The following is a 19328-nucleotide window of genomic DNA, read 5'->3' on the forward strand; positions in this document are numbered from 1 at the left end:
TGGCCCACTGTAGAGGGACTAGTTGGGGAAAGAGATTATAAATTATAAATTCAGAATTGGCCAATCCAGTATCCCCTCAATAAAGCCAGATTTTCTCAGCATTTGAGGTAATGATATTCCTGTCAATGAAAGCATTGCATATGTGGGAATTTTAGGAATCCACAAAGAATAAATCATGTCTCAGGGTCAGAGGGTCAACTTTGAGAAGACCCAGGTCATCGAGGTTCAGCTCAGTAAGTCCTAGACAGACAGGGGAAAAAATGGGGCAGTTTACCCTAGACACCTATATGAATAACAGAAAATTATACTTTTCATAACTTTGAAAGTGTTTTGGGGGTAAGAGAGAAGAAAAAGAGAAGCACAATATTAGAAATATTACCTCCTTTAGTCCAGGCAATAACTGGTTGTGGATAGCCCTGTGCTTCACACTGGAAATCAACTGTGTGACCCTCAATAACCACTCTATCTTGAGGAGTAACAGTGAAATGGGGCACAGCTGCAGGAAGAAAATAAATTAATAACCTCAAAAAAAGAATAATTTCCAAGTATTATAGTACAGATATAAATTACTCTAATTTAAAAACAGAAAGTATATGAAGAACACTTCCTTCTATATTCTGTACATTATTTTTTTAAAAAATGAATTTTCTGATGATTTCCTTGAGTTTATTTAGACCACTTTTCTATTGGAAGTGTAAGTATGACATATAGCATGGAAAATGCAGGATTCTTGTATCAGAACACCTGGAAGCAAATATTTACTTTATACAAAATTTTCTTTAAGAGTTTTATTTTTGTCTTTGTATCTGTAATACCAAATAAATTGCCAGGCACATGGCAGGTATTTAAAGTTTTCTTATTCAACTGAGTAAATATGAATTCTTTTGTGTGGCAATCAAGGCCGTTCCCAATCTTTTGGCACTATCTTACCTTTCTAATTTTATCTCTTTGGTCAAAATAAACCATTCTATGCTTCATCCATTCTTCTACCAGTGAAGTAGAATCCATAATCTCTAGAAGTAGCTCAGTTCTATTTCTGTATAGCTCTAATTATTAGGAAGTATTATTCTAATAGATATATCACTTCTTGACAGATATTGGAAATCAAAGTTTTCCCAATATATTTGTTTAAATGTGTTTTCCCCAATCAGTTCCTATCATGTTGATTTGTGCATTGCAGTCTTCCTTAATGATGAAAATAAAAAATAGAATATTAGCTATTTATGTTGCTTCTTTCACCTCTCAGGAAGATGAAATCATCATTAAAACAAGTCAAGAAGTAATTATCGATTTAACTTTTATCAGAGAAAGATCCAACAAATGAAGTCTGACATCTCTATCATCTGCTTATCAAACTCCTCCTTTATTTCTTCCTTTCAATTATGCTGAATATAACAAATTTTCATCACAATATCATTTGTACTTCTTTGTCTACTGATCTACTTATTCCATTACTTCCTAGCTCCAGGTAGTCTTCATATATATAATTTATTTGTCACCTCTTTTATCTCAGTTGTATTCTCTACTACTGGCACATTCTAATTATAACCTTTGTCCTACCAAGTCTCAAATGATATTCCTGCACTGAAATCTTTACTTGGTGTCCTAGTTCAATTCAACCTACCTTTAGTAACCATCTACTCTGGGCAACACATCATACTAGATTGTCAGGACATAAAGACAAAAACAAAAAAATGTCCCTTGCCTTCAAGGAGTTAATATCCTACTAAATACAAATTAGTAAAGCTGAAAAATGCTCAAAAAATTTCAACCACTACAGAACAATAACAACTGGGAGAAGAAGGAGGCTAGGAAAGGCCTCATCTAGGAGGTAGCACTGAAGTCATACTTTGAAGGAGGCAAAGGCTTCTATAAGGTGGAACTGAAAAAAGGAATATATCAAGATATGAGGGACTAAGATCTGGCAAAAACAAAAAGGTAGATAATCAAATTAAATGTACAAAAAACTGTTATAGCTAGTTTAACAGTAAAGGAAGGAGAAAAATATGAAATAAAAACTAGGACAGCTGAAAGCCATATTATGGAGAGAATTCAATGCAACTTTGAAGATTTGATTGTATCTTACCTCAAAAATAATAGGAAGATATCAAAAATTTATAACAGAACAGGTGAATAGTTAGAGATTTATCTTAAGTATACCAATTTGGCAATTTGAGGGAGATGGATTATAATGGAGAAGAAAAAAAATCAATGAAAAGGCTATTGCAATAGTTGAAGCAAGAAGTAATTATATCTTGAACTAAGGGAACGAATATATAAGTAAAGAGAGCACAACTTTGATAAATGTTGAGGAAGTAGAATTGTCAAGATATGATTACTGATAGGATAAGTAGGGGAGTAAGAATGATGGAAGAGTTAAGGATAACTATAGGGGAATAAGGATGATGGAAGAGTCAAGGATAACTGTAATGTTTCAAATATGAGTTATTGCAAGAAGAGTGACATCATTAATAGAAATGAGGCAGCACAGAGGAAGGGCTGTTTTGTTGGGAAATATGAGTTTCACTTTAGATAATGTTAAATATTACCATATTATATGTTGAATATTATCCTTCAAATATTTGTGTATTTAATCTAAGAAATGAGAATTATTGTTTTTCTAATTCTAGATGTTGTGGGAAATTTTTTTCTTCTATTTTGTATCTTGTCAATCTTTGTGATATCTATACATCTTACATCATCCGTACATGGGCAATCCTTTTATTTGGACCATTCAATTTTAAGTTTCTTGAGGGCAGGGAATGGCTTTTGCCTCTTTTTGCAACCCAGAATTTAGCTCAGAGCTTGAACTTAGTAAACATTTAATAAATGTTGATTGATTGATTGTACTCTGCTTCTGGATTGGTGATTCATTAGTTCATTTGTATAATTAGAATAGTTCATTGCTGTGTCTGATATAGTCACATAAGTACAAATGTAGTTAATTACCCTTAAAAAAAATTTCATGGCACTGGCAATTTGGTAATCCTTATCGGTGTATGAATTTTAGAAACATATAGGTAATAGGTAATAGGAAAGGACTTCAGAGGCTATATCCTTTCTTTTATGGGGATCCTTTCCTTTTTTTTCATAATTATAACTTTTTATTGACAGAACCCATGCCAGGGTAATTTTTTACAACATTATCCCTTGCACTCACTTCTGTTCCGACTTTTCCCTTCCCTCCCTCTCTCTACCCCCTCCCTTAGATGGCAAGCAGTCTTATACATGTTAAATATGTCACAGTATATCCTAGATACAATATATGTGTGCAGAACCGAACAGTTCTCTTGTTGCACAGGGAGAATTGGATTCAGAAAGTGAAAATAACCTGGGAAAAAAAACAAAAATGCAAACAGTTTACATTTATTTCTATGGGGAGCCTTTCCTAACCCCTCTTAATCCTCTGTCTGATCTCCTGTTATTTCCTCCTTATCACTTACATAGCACGCTTTGTATATATTTGTTTGTATACTGTATCTCCCAATGGGCTTGGAATCAATAAGTCCTGAGTTCAAATATGACCTCAGAGAATTACCATCTGGAGAAGTCCTTTCACCTCTGTTTGTCTCAATGTTCTAAACTGTAAAAGAGGGATGATAAATCTACTTCACTGATGTGAGAATCAAATGAGATTTTAATGTGGGTAGCATAGTGCCTGCTATAGAAATGCTGATTTCTTTTCCCTATTTCCAACAATGATTTATCAGGTACATTATAGTGAGATTTTATACCTGAGTTGGACTAGGTGGCCTTTGAGGATAGCCAACTTTCAAATTGTGTAATTCCACTTTGATAACAATTCAAATTGCATTTGAGTTAAGGTTTGAAAGATATGTATGGTATCACCAAAGCAAGAAATATGTATTTATCCATAACCTTGGGGATAGGGAAGGCATGGAGGGGACTACTTATTGACATAAAATACTTTTAAAAGAGGTAACATTGTTAATATTGTATGTAACATTATATGTGAAAAAAGTTAACATTATATGTTAAGAATATTAACATATATGAATATGCAAAAAGAAGTATAGAGAGAAGCCAAAATAATGAAGTAATGGAAGAAGAACTGGAATGGAAATCTAGAAACCTGTGTTTGATTTAATTCTGGATCCTGAGAGTATGACCTGCAAGTTACTTAAGCTTTATGGCCTCAGTTTTCTTATCTAAATGTAAAGAGTGCAAAGAACAGCTTATATCAGATAACCACTAAGATCCATTTCAGCTATACAAAAACTCATCCATCATTTGCAAACAAATGTTTCTTCTTCCATTTTTTTATGGCACTTACCTTGTACAATGATGTGAGCTGTTGCATGGATACTATCTATATTATTGGCTGCAAAACATATATATTCTCCACTATCTTCCTGTATTACTTTTTCTATATAAAGACCACCAGAAGGAGTAATGTTGACACGTGGATCAGTTGGCAAGGGTGTCCTGTCACCTTTTGTCCAGGTAATTCGAGGTTGTGGGTGACCTGTAGCACTACATTCCAAAGTGACACTTTCTCCAACCAACACCTCTGTGTTCTGTGGCTGGATGACAAAACTGGGTCTGGCTATTCCAAAAGTAAGAAAGAACAAGAAAAAGAAAGAAATTAAAGCCTTGAAGCCATTTCCATAGACATAATACCCTGCTTTGTCTACATATCTGAATAGCAGGAAATATTCACTTTGGTGCCAACACCATCTATCTTTGCAATGGATAATACTCAAAGGGGGTTAAATACAAAAAAAAAAACAAAACACTTTTAAAACAAAAGACTTCATTATCTTGGAGGAAACAATTTACTAACTAAAGTCAGGTGCTTTATAAGGTCTGAGCTATAATGATACTCTTTTAAAGGACTAATCTTTCTTAATTTTTTTTTCCCTTGCTGAGGAAATTGGGGTTAAGTGACTTGCCCAGAGTCACATAGCTAGGAAGTGTAAAGTGTCTGAGGCCAGATTTGAACTCAAGCTCTCCTGACTTCAGGGCTGGTGCTCTATCCACTGCACCCCTTAGTTGCTCCTCTTATTTGTTTTTTAATTTTATTAAAGCTTTTTATTAACAAAACATATGCATGAGTAATTTTTCAACACTAACCTTTACAAAACTTTCGGTTCCAAATTTTTCTCTCCTTCCCTCCTCCCCCAAAATAGCAGGTAATTAAGGGACTAATCTTTCAAGATTTCAGAACTCCTATTATTCTTTTTCTTGGAGTAGCAGGGAGAAACTTAATCAGGTTTTCAGAATGAAAAACAAATTTATCAATCCATTTCAAACAATTTGATTCTTTGAAAATTCTTTCCCAGTTTAGATAAATGTACAACTTTAAAGGAGCTCAACTGGGCCTCAGGCATGCATTAGTTGTATAAGAAAAAAAAAGTGTGGATAGATGATAGATAGATAGATAGATAGAGATAGACAGATATATAGATATCTTTAAAGAGCCTATTATAGTCCTATATAAATGTGAGCTTTATTAGTGTTGTGATTTGGATGATTTATGACTTTGCACTATTATAAACAGTAATATTAAAGAACTTCTTTATATATAATATTATAATATTACTTAAGTTTTAGTCTTCTAAATGGTTGAAAGTATGTAAATAAAATAACTTTTTCTTCTTATCTATGTCAAACCATGATAGTTATCCCTACAACCCAAAAGTTATATTTAAAAACTATTTAAATTTTCTTGCTCATAAAGTAACTAATTAATTTGTGAGTTTTTGTGCTAAGGAAAGCATATTAATAGGTAATTATTTGAAAAAAAAATTTTTTTTTGCTAAAGCAATTGGAGTTAAGTGACTTGCCCAGGGTCACACACCTAGGCAGTGTTAAGTGTTTGAGGCCAGATTTCAATTCAGATTCTCCTAATTTCAGGGCTGGCACTCTATCACTGCACCTCTTAGCTGCCCCAATTGTTTGAAAATTTGAAGAGTTTTGCTTCAGCAGTATAATATTCAACTGGGTTAATTTTCAACTAAAATTCTGTAGATTATTATTATCATTATCACTAGACTCTTTATAAATAAAGATGGCAATAATAACTCACCATCAAAACAGCATGCTATGTACCTTGATTTAGTTCCTGACCTCTCCTACCCACTCAAATAATGATGAAGAGCCTAAGGATTTATCCAGTAATTTAGATCCTTCTATGATTGGTGTTAGTCCTCCACACTCATTCTTGTGCCCAGGACCCAATATTACATAGCTGATGCTCAAGGTAAAGTTGGATTATAAACAGTTCTAACTAGCCCACTGGTTTCAAATTTCCCAGCCTGGCCTGCTCATCATTGTGCTGCTAACAAAGCAAGACACTTAATATGATCTAAAATAATCCTGATTAAAAAAGAAAATTCCTTAACTAATATCAGCTTACCTGGAGAACCAAAGTATCTGAGAGTGACTTCTTGGGTTTTTACTTCTCCTGCTACATTTTTTGCCATACATTGGTAGATTCCTTGGTCTGTCTCCTGAGTGTTCTGAATCATCAGAGTTCCATCATCTAACAAGTTTAAACGGGAATCTGTTTTCATACTCAGCTCGTTACTGTAAAGATAGAAATCTAGTGGTCTAAACATGTTTTTAAGCACACAAGCAGAGGAGATGCCTCTAATCATAAAGAAAGATACTCAGAAATATATTAGGAAATTTGGAATTCTGGACTGCACAAATCCCAAAGTGTAGCCATATCTTGACGCCCTCTTCCTCTCTCAAGGAGAGCTTCCCTTCTTGGGTAGTCTTATGCAACAGGCAGTCCCTAAAAAAGAAACATGCACTTGCTTCTATAGTTTTTGGGCTAGAATGTAAGCTCCTTACAAACAAAGACTGTTTCATTTTTGTCTTAGTACAATGCCTTATAGTACATGTATAATAAATATCTGATGAATGAAATAGAAATATAGGTTTAATGATTTTAAAGTGGGCAGGGACTTAGAAACAATAATAAATAATATTTAATAATATTAATTAATTTTGTTTCCATGGATAATTTATTAATTAACTTAATTAATTAATAAATTTTAATGATTAATAATAAACACAACCAAGAGACAGAAGATTTTACTTTTAAAGAGGCAGAATATTTTCTGGGATCTGGTTGACTCAAAATTTAAAACAAAAATAATTTTGAAAAATAGAATGAAAAGCATTTTTGAACAAACAAAAAAAGTATACCTGTACTTAATTTTTCCTTGCTAACACACACTTATGATAGACAACAAATTGCTACTATTCCCAAACTAACCTAAACACCTCTGCTGCCTACTAATGAGTGATTCCCAGGGTACTTAACAGCTTTATTCTGCACATGACTTTGAAGATTACTTTAGACAATTATAATCTCTAACTGGAATTCTGCCACATTCAACTGTCTTTACACATTCCAGCTTCACTTGCCCATTCAGCCAAGTGAGCCAACCAGAGACAAAGGGACTATCCCATACTGTCACTTGGCCTTGCTTACTCCATAGTTTATCTTCCTTTTTGATGTGAATTTGATTTAGATTTTCATTAGTTAACACACAGCAGAAATCATTAAAGATTTTAACAAGATCATTATTTGTAGCAACAGGTAAAAGTTTGAACACTTCTAAAAAAGCCAATGCACTCAATCATACAGGTATAATCGAGAAAAAAACTACTATCTTTGCTAGATGAAGATAGACCTTTTTTTAAACACAGGAAGAAAATATAATTTTTATTTATAAAATGAATGCAATCTTCAATGTGTAAAGCAATGCATTCTTTAAAAGAAGTATAGGAATATTTTGCTGGAAGGGGAAATTAGAAAACCTTTTTTAAAAAGTATTAACTTTTCATTACAAAAAAATTATGATTAAAAATCACAACAGGAAAAAAACTTTCTCCAATATATTTAGCATTAAATTTCACATATTAACTAGGGGTGAAAGGATCATTTTAAATACCTATTTGCTCTGGTTATCCTATTTCTGCCTCCAAACCTTCTCTAAAGTTGGTAACTATGAATAAACAAACTGTCTTCTTTCCATCAATTTGCCAAAACATCTTCTGCCTCTTGATCAGTAACTTTTTGAAATTTCCTAACTTCTGCAAATCTTTATTGACTAACTAAAGAAATGATATCTAAAACAGATACTATGCAGGGAAATCCTGATAACCCTTCATTTTCTATTAATGAGATTCATTTATCCAACACATGCAGCATATGATTTATTCACTTAATATAATTTAAATAATTATTTCACTGCTTTGGGTTTTTTTTGGCCATTTATATGTTCATATGCACCAATGTTTTTTTGAGATTAAATGTCCCTTGAAGAATTATACCTATTTAAATATGTACTTAGTAGCTACAAAAAAAAAAATAACAACAGTAGGTTTTGTATGAAGATATCAGTATAAGTATGGGGAGACTCAAAAAAGGGAAATCAAAAGTTGTGTTCCCAATTTAGGATTAAAGGAAATTTTTTCCAAGAATCATGTTTAGAACTCAATTAAATTTAGTTCAGGGAAACGTATGCCAAAATCATTACAGAAGCAACTGGTTACTAAAATTTGTCCCTTGAAGATACCCTGAAACCTTAACAAATAAATGCAAAAAACATCACCCTCATCTAAGCTAAGCCTTCTGGGGATAATTACAACAGTTTACTACTATCTAGGGCCAGTAGTAGTAGGGAATGTCTAGGGCCATTCCCTAAATTATTTAGACTCAAGAGACTTAAAGGATGAATAGAAACCTAAAAAAAAGAAGAAATTGGGGAGGGGAAAAGAAAGAAGAAGGAATTTAATCTGAACAAAGGTAAAAGGAATAACTAGCTCTTCTTGCCACTTGTCCAGACAATACAATATATAGTTAAAGATACTCAGTTAACAAGCAATTATTAAGTTTATTATGGGCCAGGTATTGTGCTAAATACTGGGTATACAATGAAAAACAAGAAGATGGAGCCCCAAAGGTGCTCACATCCTAATGAAGCAGAATATGTTTTATTACTTGGGGGGGAAAGTGTCCAGGAGAAAATATTTGCATTCTAACTTAGACCAAAGTATAATTGTTAATCTGACTGAGGATTTTTTTTTAAGTTCCCCTAAATATGATTGCCCAGGAAAAAAGAAAGAAAGACAGGAATGAGACAAAAAAAAAAAAAAAACACATAGCTCCTGTTTTTCTTCTCTCAATGAAAGAAGGAATATAGGTTTTAAATACTCAGTATATATATATATAACATGGTGATTATTTCACATGCAAAAATATTAAGCCTCTACTGTACTTCAGTTAAGTTATTTTTCTTTTTCCAACTTACTTGTTTCGAAGCCAAATTATTTCTGGTTTGGGATTGCCTTCAGCTCTGCAAGTGAAATAGACTGTATTCCCAGAGGTCACATCTGCATCCTGAGGCTCTGATGTAATCCGTGGCCTTTCTGTATCAAGAAATGAAAAGGAAACATTATTTGTTTTAAAATTGTCAAATCAAACTAAATGATGATATTTTGCTTTTTTTTAAAGAATGTGATAAATGCACCATGTTAAATATTTTATGAAATCCTACAAATGATTCCCAGTACAAAAGGCTAGTTTTTAATTTTGAACATTACAAATGAATTGAAAATTACTTAATAAGATCTGTCTCAAAGAAATTTTATAAATTGATAGTCAAGAAGCTTTGTAAAGGAAATGCCAAATAATTATTAAATCTCTATGTAAGGCCCCATACTTAAAGGATGATTTTTTAAAAATTAAAGCTTTTTAATTTTCAAAAGATATGCATGGATAATTTTTCAACATTAACCCTTGCAAAACTTTATGCTCTAATTTCTCCCCCTTCTCCTTACCCCTTCCCCTAGATAGCAAATAATCCAATATAAGTTAAACATGGTAAAAATATAAGTTAAATCCAATATATGCATACATATTTATACAATTATCTTGCTGCACAAGAAAAATTAAATCAAAAAGGAAAAGAATGAGAAAGAAAATAAAATGCAAACAAACAATAAAAAGAGTAAGAATGCTATGTTGTGATCCACATTCAGTTCCCACAGTCCTCTCTTTGGGTGTAGATGGCTCTCTTCATCACAAGATCATTGGAACTGTCCTGAATTATCTCATTGTTGAGAAATACCATGTCCATCAGAATTGATCATTGTACAATCTTGCTTTGCTGTGTACAATGGTTCTGCTCATCTCACTTAGCATCAGTTCATACAAATTTCTACAAGCCTCTCTGAAATCATCCTGCTTATTGTTTCTTATAGAACAATAATATTCCATAACCTTCATATACCATACCTTATTCAGACATTCTCCAACTGATGGGCATCCATTCAGTTTTCAGTTTCTTATCACTACAAAAAGGGCTACTATAAACATTTTTGCACATGTGGGTTCCTTTCCCACCTTTTTGATCTATTTGGGATACAAGCTCAGTACAGACACTGCTAGACCAAAATGTGTGTACAATTTGATAGCCCTTTGGGCATTGCTCCAAATTGTTCTCCAGAATGGCTAGATCAGTTCACAACTCCATCAACAATGTGTCACTGTCCCAGTTTTCCCACATCCTCTCCAACATTTGTCATTGTCTTTTCCTGTCATTTTAGCCAATCTGAGAGGTATGTGGTAGTACCTTAGAGTTGTCTTAATTTGCACTTCTCTGATCAATAGTGATTTCAAGCACCTTTTCATATGATTAGAAATGGTTTTAATTTCTTCATCTGAAAATTCTTCATAAAGAATGATTTTTTAAAGGAAAAAACCTGGGAATACATGACCAAAATTCTTAAAGCAAAACAAGTAAAAAGGGGAAACCAGTTTAAGATCACAAATATAATGCTCTGGACATTTCCTGATAATCGGCTAACACAAATAAGCCCAATTTATTTATTTTTTCTTTCATATTTATATAGCTCTTTAAGTTCTAGGAGGCTTTACTACCAACAATTCTGTCTGATACGTAAACTCAAATACTATTATCTCAGTTTTATAGGTGAAGGCCCCAAAATCATGAAAGATATTATTTTTGTTTTACGTTGCTTGCATGATACTTCATAATTTTTGTATCAGATGCACACAATTGTATTCCTTTTGACAAAAAGAATCAGGGTATCTTATGAATGGGAATGGGGAATAGCATAAACTCTCCCCAACAATCCAAATTTATAAATAGCTCTATGCCTAGTTACAGTGATGGATTCAGAAGACCTAAATTCAAATCTCTGTTTTGTTATTCACAACCTATATGACCTAGGACGAGCACTTTCCTGAGCTTTTAGTTTCCTAAGGAATTGAGAACAAATATTCCATTAATTACAGATGTCTCTTCTCTAAATTCCATCTCTGGTTTTATACAAACATTCTTACATAAGTAAGAATAAAAGCTACATATAATGAAACCAAGTAAACATGACTTATCTGGATGAATATGGCAAAAAGCCAAAGTCAAATGCAAATTACCTTAATGAAATCACAAATTAATAAAAATGGAAACACAAGTTGGTGACCACAGATTTCTGATTTATTTTTAGCCAATTCATAAGCTATAATCTCTATTCACATGTTCCTACTTTACTATTTTTGACATATTCCTCTTTAAATCAGATTGCATGGTCCTCCTTGGAAATTATTTCAAGAAATTCTCTTTTCTTCTCTCTTATTTTTTTGTTCTTTCTCCAAGAGTAATCTCTAAGGATATGTATATACATGCAAACGTATTTACATATTTAATTGTGTATAATGTATAATTACATTATGTATATGTGTATATATTCACATACAGCTACGAATGTGCATTATAGACATACACACATATAGTATGTATATGACAGAAACTGCATTTCCCTAATAAAGGAAATCAGAATGAATGATATAGAAATTAGGCATTAGCTATATTAAAATGCATAGCATTAGAAGTAAAATAAATTTAATAGGTTTTGCCAGTGTGATCTTATAAGATCATTAAATTTAAAGCTAGGAAGAAACTTAAATAAGATCTTGTCCAAATACCTTATTACACAAGGGATGAAACTGAGGACCAGAGAGAAGTGACTTGAATAAGAATATATGGTTTAGTAATCATCAGGGCCAAAATTTTAACCCAAGATATCTAAATCTTATAGCCACTGAACTAATATGTCAATATTATTTCTGCTTTTGAAATACAACAAATATAATTTAGCTACAGCATTTGTCAGGCTATACAACAATTACATTTTCTCTATCATAGTTCAAACGTGGCTTTACTAGTATACTTCTTGAGAATATCCAGAGAAAATAAATAAAAAGAAAAAAATAAAAATAGATGAGTAAGAGAAAAAACCTCAGGACCAGGTATAATAGATAGTAATATCTCACTCATATATTACATATTAACAATACATAGGGAATGTAATGTGTTTCTATCACATTTAATAGCAGTTAAGATAGTAGGAAAAACAGTTTAAGAGTTTCCCTTCTTTATAGTTTTCTCTATAGTATCCAAAATAGTGTTCTGAATATACTGAACAAGTGATAAATATAAACCAACATTTTCTACCAGTCTCAAATTTTACTTTTCCATCTGGTTCTCTCCAGTGGTCATAATGGGTCAACATAATGAAACTTAAGGATAGATACAGTACTTACTATTGTAGTATTAGACTTCATTTGAAATAAGGAAAGAAACAGACTAGAGACTGATAGCATCCCCTCATCTGTATGCAAAAATGTCATGGTAGCTGACAAATGGGAATGAGGGACAGCACAAACTCTCTCCAAAAATCCAAACTCACAAACAACTGATTAGTGATAGATTCAGAAGACTTCAGTTAAATCTCCATTATGCTATTCAATATCTATATTATCTTGGGGAAGTACTTTCCCTATTCTAAGCTAATCTATCAGATAAAAGGTTGAGAACAGATGTTCCTTTAAACTCCCTTCATCTTTAAACCCTATGATCCTAAGATGCATCAGCTTATACTTATTTAATTATACCATTATCTCTAGATATATCAATATCTTTTCTGCATTTGCTATTGTTTATTTTTTATGAGTTCCAGAAAGTTAATTTTTCCTCCTAAAATCCTGGTCCCTACAGCAAAGATATAAGATAAGCTAAGAAAATTATTATAGTAATGTCCTCTATGATGAACAGTGTGAGATACCAAGAGAAGCTGCTTTTAATAAAAAGCAATTACCCTTCAGAAATAGAAAAGAAAAACCAACAATTTTATTATCAAAAAATGACACTGAAGAAATAGAAAATTCCTTAGAAGCTTTCTGAAATATATATATTTTTCATTTTTTGCTGAAGAAATTGGGGTTAAGTGACTTGTCCAGGGTCACAAGCTAGGAAGTGTTAAGTGTCTGAGGCTAGATTTGAACTCAGGTCTTCCTGACTTCAGGGCTGGTGCTCTATCCACTGCACCAATTAGCTGTCCCCTGAAATTTATTTATTTACTTTTTTAAAATTACCATTATTTTTTTCCCTGAGGCAATCGGGGTTAAATAACTTATCCAGGGTTACACAGCTAGGAAGTAGTATCTAAAGTCACATTTGAACTCAGGTCCTCCTGACTTCAGGGCTGGTGTTCTATCCATTGCACCACCTAGCTGTCCCTCCCCTGAAATTTATTTTTTTAAAAAAATTTAATGATAAGTTATAACTAGATGTTGCATAGGGATCTGTGCCTATTTAAGACCTGATAGTGTTGCATGCATATTTGGAAAAACCAAAACACAATCAGAATTCCAATCCAGGAATCCCATAGGGCTCATTTCAATGCTAGCACTTCAGACAAAGTGAATTAAAATTGTGCCAAGATAAAACTCACCACAATTCAATTCTTCTGGTGTTATAGTGGCCACAGATCTCCCTTGGATCCTTCTGGGATATTCACAGGTGGCAGCTGCCTGAGCATTTCCAGACTCTGCATATGTCTTTAGCAGGTCTGCCAACCACAGGATTTCACAGTCACAATGAAGAGCATTTGAATCCAATCGTCTTTGAACAAAGAAGAAATAGCCAGAGATAAATTAGGAATAAATAATTAAGGCTAAAATTGTCAGGCAAGGATGTTAAAGTTCAAAATACAAATTTAATACAATTAAAAAATACTATGTCCTGTACACACAGCCCTGAGCTACATGGACATGCATGATATATATTGCATTAAGAATGGTCCCTCCAAAAGACTTACAATCTAACTAGGTACAGAGAACCACAGAATCTAAGAATAATATAATCAGAAGATTCCTGTAAATTTATCTAGCCCAAATACCTCAACTGAATGAACTACAAATCCCTTCGGTATCATCCCTGAAAAATGCCTGTCCTATGTTCCCACTTTAGGTGAGGAAACAGAATCTCATAACATCTTTGGACAGCTCCCAATTATAGGAAAATTACCCCTTATGTAAACTGAAATCTACTTAACTGTAACTTATACTCGTTGACTTTACTAAGTTCTCTCTGGGGTAAAACAGAGAAAGTTTAATTCAAATAAATTCCTATAAATTCTGAAGATAGCTATTACACTCCCAACTGTCTTTTTGTCAGGGTAAATTCTGAATCAATACTCATGATATTTTGATTGATTGATTGATATATTGATTGATTTTTGGTTGATCACAAATCTAAAAGTGGATGCTCCAGGCAATAAACATCCAGGAATCTTGGAAGCAATTAATGCTCAAGTCCCTAATTTTACAGATGAGGAAATCTGAAAAATTTAGCACACATCCATATCACTTTACACATTGACAACAATAATAAACAAGGCAAGATGATTAAGACTAAAGACGAGGAGAATATCAGGAAACGTTTCCTTCTAAGCTGAAATAAATCAATCTGCTTTCTGTAAAATCATTCCACTTATGAATCTACCTATATCATCTTGCCCTTTTCCTCCACAAAAAAATTAAGACAGACTTGGTCAAGTCCTTTACCAAAGCACAGACGTGTGCAGTGGTTTCCCCAAAGTACTCATCCTGTCAAAACAGAAAATGAGGTAAACCTGACACAACTTTCTTTATGTGAACCCATGCTGGCTCCTCTTTAATTGGCACTTATTGTATAAAACTTTTAGTTTTTAGTTCTGCTTGGATGTATGTCTTTTCTTTTCAACAAGACACTAAATTCCACGAGAACAAGAAATCTGTTCTGCATTTCTTTGTATCTTCTGCACCATACCTATCACAACTCATAAAGTAAGCATTCAATAAATGTTTTGTTGACTGACAGCAATATTTAGGAATAATCAAATGATGATTAAAAATGGGAATCACTGTGCTTAATATCTATCAAGAAGGATAAATAAGACTTGAAATACTGAAAAATTGGGGCAGTTAGGTGGCACAATGGAGAGAGCACCAGCCCTGAAGTCAAGAGGACCTGAGTTCAAATCTGGTTTCAGACACTTAATACTACCTAGTGCCTTGTGTGACCCTGGGCAAGTCACTTAACCCCAATTGCCTCTGAAAAAAAAAGAAAATAACTGAAAAATAAATTTCTAATTGATAAAATTCCTAATTGTAAGGATAAATGTTCTGATTCCAGCAGTCTTTGAAGAAAAGGTATGTTTTTTAAAAGTTTTTAAAGTTTAAAAGTATTAAAGTTTAAGCTTTAAATAAGCTTAAACTGTTCATCCCCAGTCAAAAAACTAGAATTAGCATGATAGAGATTATTTCTTCTTCACATTACAATATATAAGCAATTAATACAACATGTATTTAAAAAAAACAATTGGGAGAATTAAAATATGATCTTAAAGATATTCTCCACTAATTTTTACAAAATCTATCAAGATTTATTCACTGTTTATTTTATATACTACAAACTACTTGCAACAAATATTTTTTTAAGTCAACAAACCCAAAACAAAACAAAACCAATATTTACACTGTATGTATCTTTTATAACAATTTTTTTGATTGGTATAAACCCCTACAGATACCAATCAAAGAAAATGGCTAAGTAATTACTATTCTGCATAAGTATATATTAATATGCTAATATGGTATCATGGTCAAGAAAATGAAATTGGAAATGGAGGATTTAACTTGAAAGTAGAAAGTTTTTAAATGTTCATTCAAACTTTTTTGAGTATTAGTCTCTTCATCTGCAAAAAAAAAAATCATGAACATTTACATGCTTTTAAGCTGTTACAGGAAGAGACATTTATATACTTATATAACATTATAGAAATAGAAGTTGTGGACATATCATAAATTTATAATTGAACTTTACTGAAGCTTGGATTTTAAAAAGTATTCATGTGGAGCATCTAGGTGGCACCGGGGATAGAGCACCAGCCCTGAAGTCAGGAGGACCTGAGTTCAAATTTGTTCTCAGACATTTAACACTTCCTAACTGTGTGATCCTGGCCAAAAAAAAAAAAAAAACAGAACAAAACAAAACAAACAAATAAATCAATATAAAAATAAAGATATTAATTTACTTACAATCTCTTCATGGAATTCAAGTGACTAAATGTTCCAGGAACTAAGTGAGCAATTCGATTGTTATGTAAAAATCTGTTAAATAAAATAATACAATGAATTGAAATAACATATGTATATTAAATATGAATAATTCTTTTAGGAGATTTAGATGATTATTTTCTGCTTTGTTTAAAAGCGGCATTGTTACCATTACTCTAAATCACCTTTGGTTTGTTGAAACAACTTAACAGTTGCTAGGTAAACAGAATTAATTTGTAACCAAATGTCAATAATGTTAATTTTCTAAATTATACTACTATGTGGAAATGTATTTTAAATTCTAAAAATAGATATTGATCAAACTTAATACCTACTAGAAAAAAAATTTATGAATAAAGTGATATCACCCCAGGCGGTAATCACTTATTATTACTGTCTTGGGCAGGGGATTTTTCATGTGTAATGTCTACAACAGATTTTTCAGAGTAATATTCTTAAACAAAATAAAGTAAAATATATAAGTTTACAAATGCAATTAATCACAGGATAGTAAAAATAAAAATACATTTTTCCCCACTTAACTTAATGAATCTCCTGGCGTTGATTAGATGAGAGACAGACAGACAGACAGTCAGAGAGAGAGACACACAGAGAAAAACAGAAAGACAGAGAGTCAGAGACAGAGAGACAGATAGAGAAAAGAAGGAAGAGAAAGAAGAGGAAAAGCAGGATGAGGAGCAGGAAGAAGAAAAGGAAGAGAAGGAGGAGGAGAAGAAATTGAATGCAGGGAAGGAAGGAAGGAGGGAGGGAAAGAAAAGAAAAGAAAACTTACAGTCTTTCAAGCTTGGGAAGATGGTTGAATGATTCTGGATCCAAAGTCTCAATCTGATTAAAGTGCAGATATCTATAAAAGCAAAAAATAAAAATTATCAAAACTTTTTTGTCAGTTTTCTTCAGAACTATTATTTTCCATTATGAAACAGATTATAAGTTAACTGTAATTTTCATAGGAAATAAAAGGATCATTCAAATATGAAGATTAAAATGAAAAGTAATACTTATAGATTTAAAGTTAATAAGATCAAATTTACATAAAACCAATATTATCTTAATAAAGTATCTGACTAGTTAAAACTAGTCAATTTTCCCCTCAGGCTGGTGATTTCATCATCAAATGTGTTCATAGCTAGTAATTATATTCTTTTTTTAAATAATATTTTGAGCCACAATCAATTTTTTATTGTGCTATTTTCATAGATACTAAATGGAGCCTTGCCCATTGAATGTACTCGTAAAATATTTGTTTGTTTGAATTGTGGTTAGTTGAGATAGGAAGAACTAGTCTTTTAAAAATAATAATGATTTGTTGCATAGGAGAGGGGAAGAGAAATATTTGGAAATGAATTTAAATAAAAACAAAATATATTAATAAAATGACAATGTTTCTAAAAGTTTATTCAGCTATAAAAGTAAGATTTTCTCATTTTATTCTTGGAAATAGAAATCAACTATAAGGGAATAAAGGGAGTTTTCAATAAACAAAAAGAAAGCATGAAATATTTACATAAAATTCTCTCCTAGTTTTATAACACCTGAGGCATCATTTTTTTTTTCCACACTGGATTTATATCATTGGCAAAGGTAGTAATAATGGATTCCTTCCATTAAAAAAATGCTTCTTTAGACAAATTGATTTCTCATTTTAATATTGGTTTTGCTAAGAAAGCAATACATCAGGATGAATTAAGAATCCCAATAAAGAATCAAATAGTTTCTAGTAGTAAGAGATCCAATGGATTGAACTGGACTCATTACCATATGCACATATTTTATGGTGGCAATATTACAACTGAATTATAATTCCATTCTGCAATTACTGCTTGGCCTATTTTCAATTCCAAGAAATAAGTTGTCTTTCCCAAGATCAAGCTCATCACCTGTAATCTCATCACCATGATGCTAATTAAGACCTTGACTAATAAGTCTTTTTCAGCATTCTCTCCTTTCTGATTGGCTAGTACCAAATTCTTCCTCTAATGTCTTCCTTTTATAAAAGGTAGGAAATGAAATTTAACCACCTAACATGGTACCTAACATACAGTATGCTCTTAATATTTATTGGATTGGAGTGGAAGGAATAATAGTACACTTAGGATATCTTCCCTCACCTGTTTATTTTCAGCTTTCAACATTCTGAATTATCTGTTATTGAAACCTGATTCTGTTTCTTAGAATTCCAAATTCATTCCCCATATATGGACACACAAAAAAAAATTCAATTGGATTTGCTACCCACATAGGTCAGGGATAATTACTCCAAGATGGAAGAAGGGTTACCATTTTTGTAATGAGACTAGAAGCCACATAGTACAGTGGTACAGGAAAAGAACTTAGAATTCTTGAACCTGGGTTTGATTTTCCATTTTGCCTGTGTGTCTATGGGCAAAAAACAATCTCCAAATCTCAAGTTCCTCATCTGAAAAATGAAGGGGGATTATATTATAAGACATCTAAGGTCACTGGTTCTAAATCTATGTATGATCCTATAATGAATAAGAGCTTGAAGAAAAGGGGGATTAAATTTTTTTTTGTTCAGTCTTTTCAGTTATGTCTAACTCTTTGTGACCCCATTTGGATTTTTCTTGGCAAAGATACTGGAGTGTTCTGCCGTTTCCTTCTCCAGCCCACTCAGAAGAAACTGAGGCAAACAGGATTAAGTGATGTACTTAGGATCACATAGCTAATAAGTATCTGAGGCCAGATTTGAACATAGGAAGATAAGCCTTCCTGACTCTAAGCCCAACATTCTACCTACTGTACCACCTAACTGCCCATTAAAAAGTATAAATTATCATAATAATTAATCATAATTAATAGAGAGATGATTTCACCAGCCTTCAAAATGAATTACAAAGCCAATTCT

The 19328-nt window shown here is 32.4% G+C and overlaps 1 protein-coding gene across 2 annotated transcripts in view; it reads right to left on the minus strand.

Moving 5' to 3' along the window:
- PXDN (peroxidasin) overlaps nucleotides 1–19328 on the minus strand; it is a 140741-nt gene that overhangs the window by 36857 nt on the left and 84556 nt on the right. For both annotated transcript variants that reach the window (XM_031951167.1, XM_003757904.4), the window contains 7 exons: nucleotides 17238–17309; nucleotides 16427–16498; nucleotides 13798–13967; nucleotides 9291–9408; nucleotides 6380–6549; nucleotides 4295–4567; nucleotides 380–496 (listed from right to left, as the gene is read on the minus strand). In XM_031951167.1, the coding sequence (XP_031807027.1) occupies nucleotides 380–496; nucleotides 4295–4567; nucleotides 6380–6549; nucleotides 9291–9408; nucleotides 13798–13967; nucleotides 16427–16498; nucleotides 17238–17309 (992 nt within the window). The remainder of the gene's footprint in view (nucleotides 1–379; nucleotides 497–4294; nucleotides 4568–6379; nucleotides 6550–9290; nucleotides 9409–13797; nucleotides 13968–16426; nucleotides 16499–17237; nucleotides 17310–19328) is intronic.

The sequence above is a fragment of the Sarcophilus harrisii genome, chromosome 2 (genome assembly GCF_902635505.1).
Source record: "Sarcophilus harrisii chromosome 2, mSarHar1.11, whole genome shotgun sequence".
NCBI classification, from domain to species: domain Eukaryota; kingdom Metazoa; phylum Chordata; class Mammalia; order Dasyuromorphia; family Dasyuridae; genus Sarcophilus; species Sarcophilus harrisii.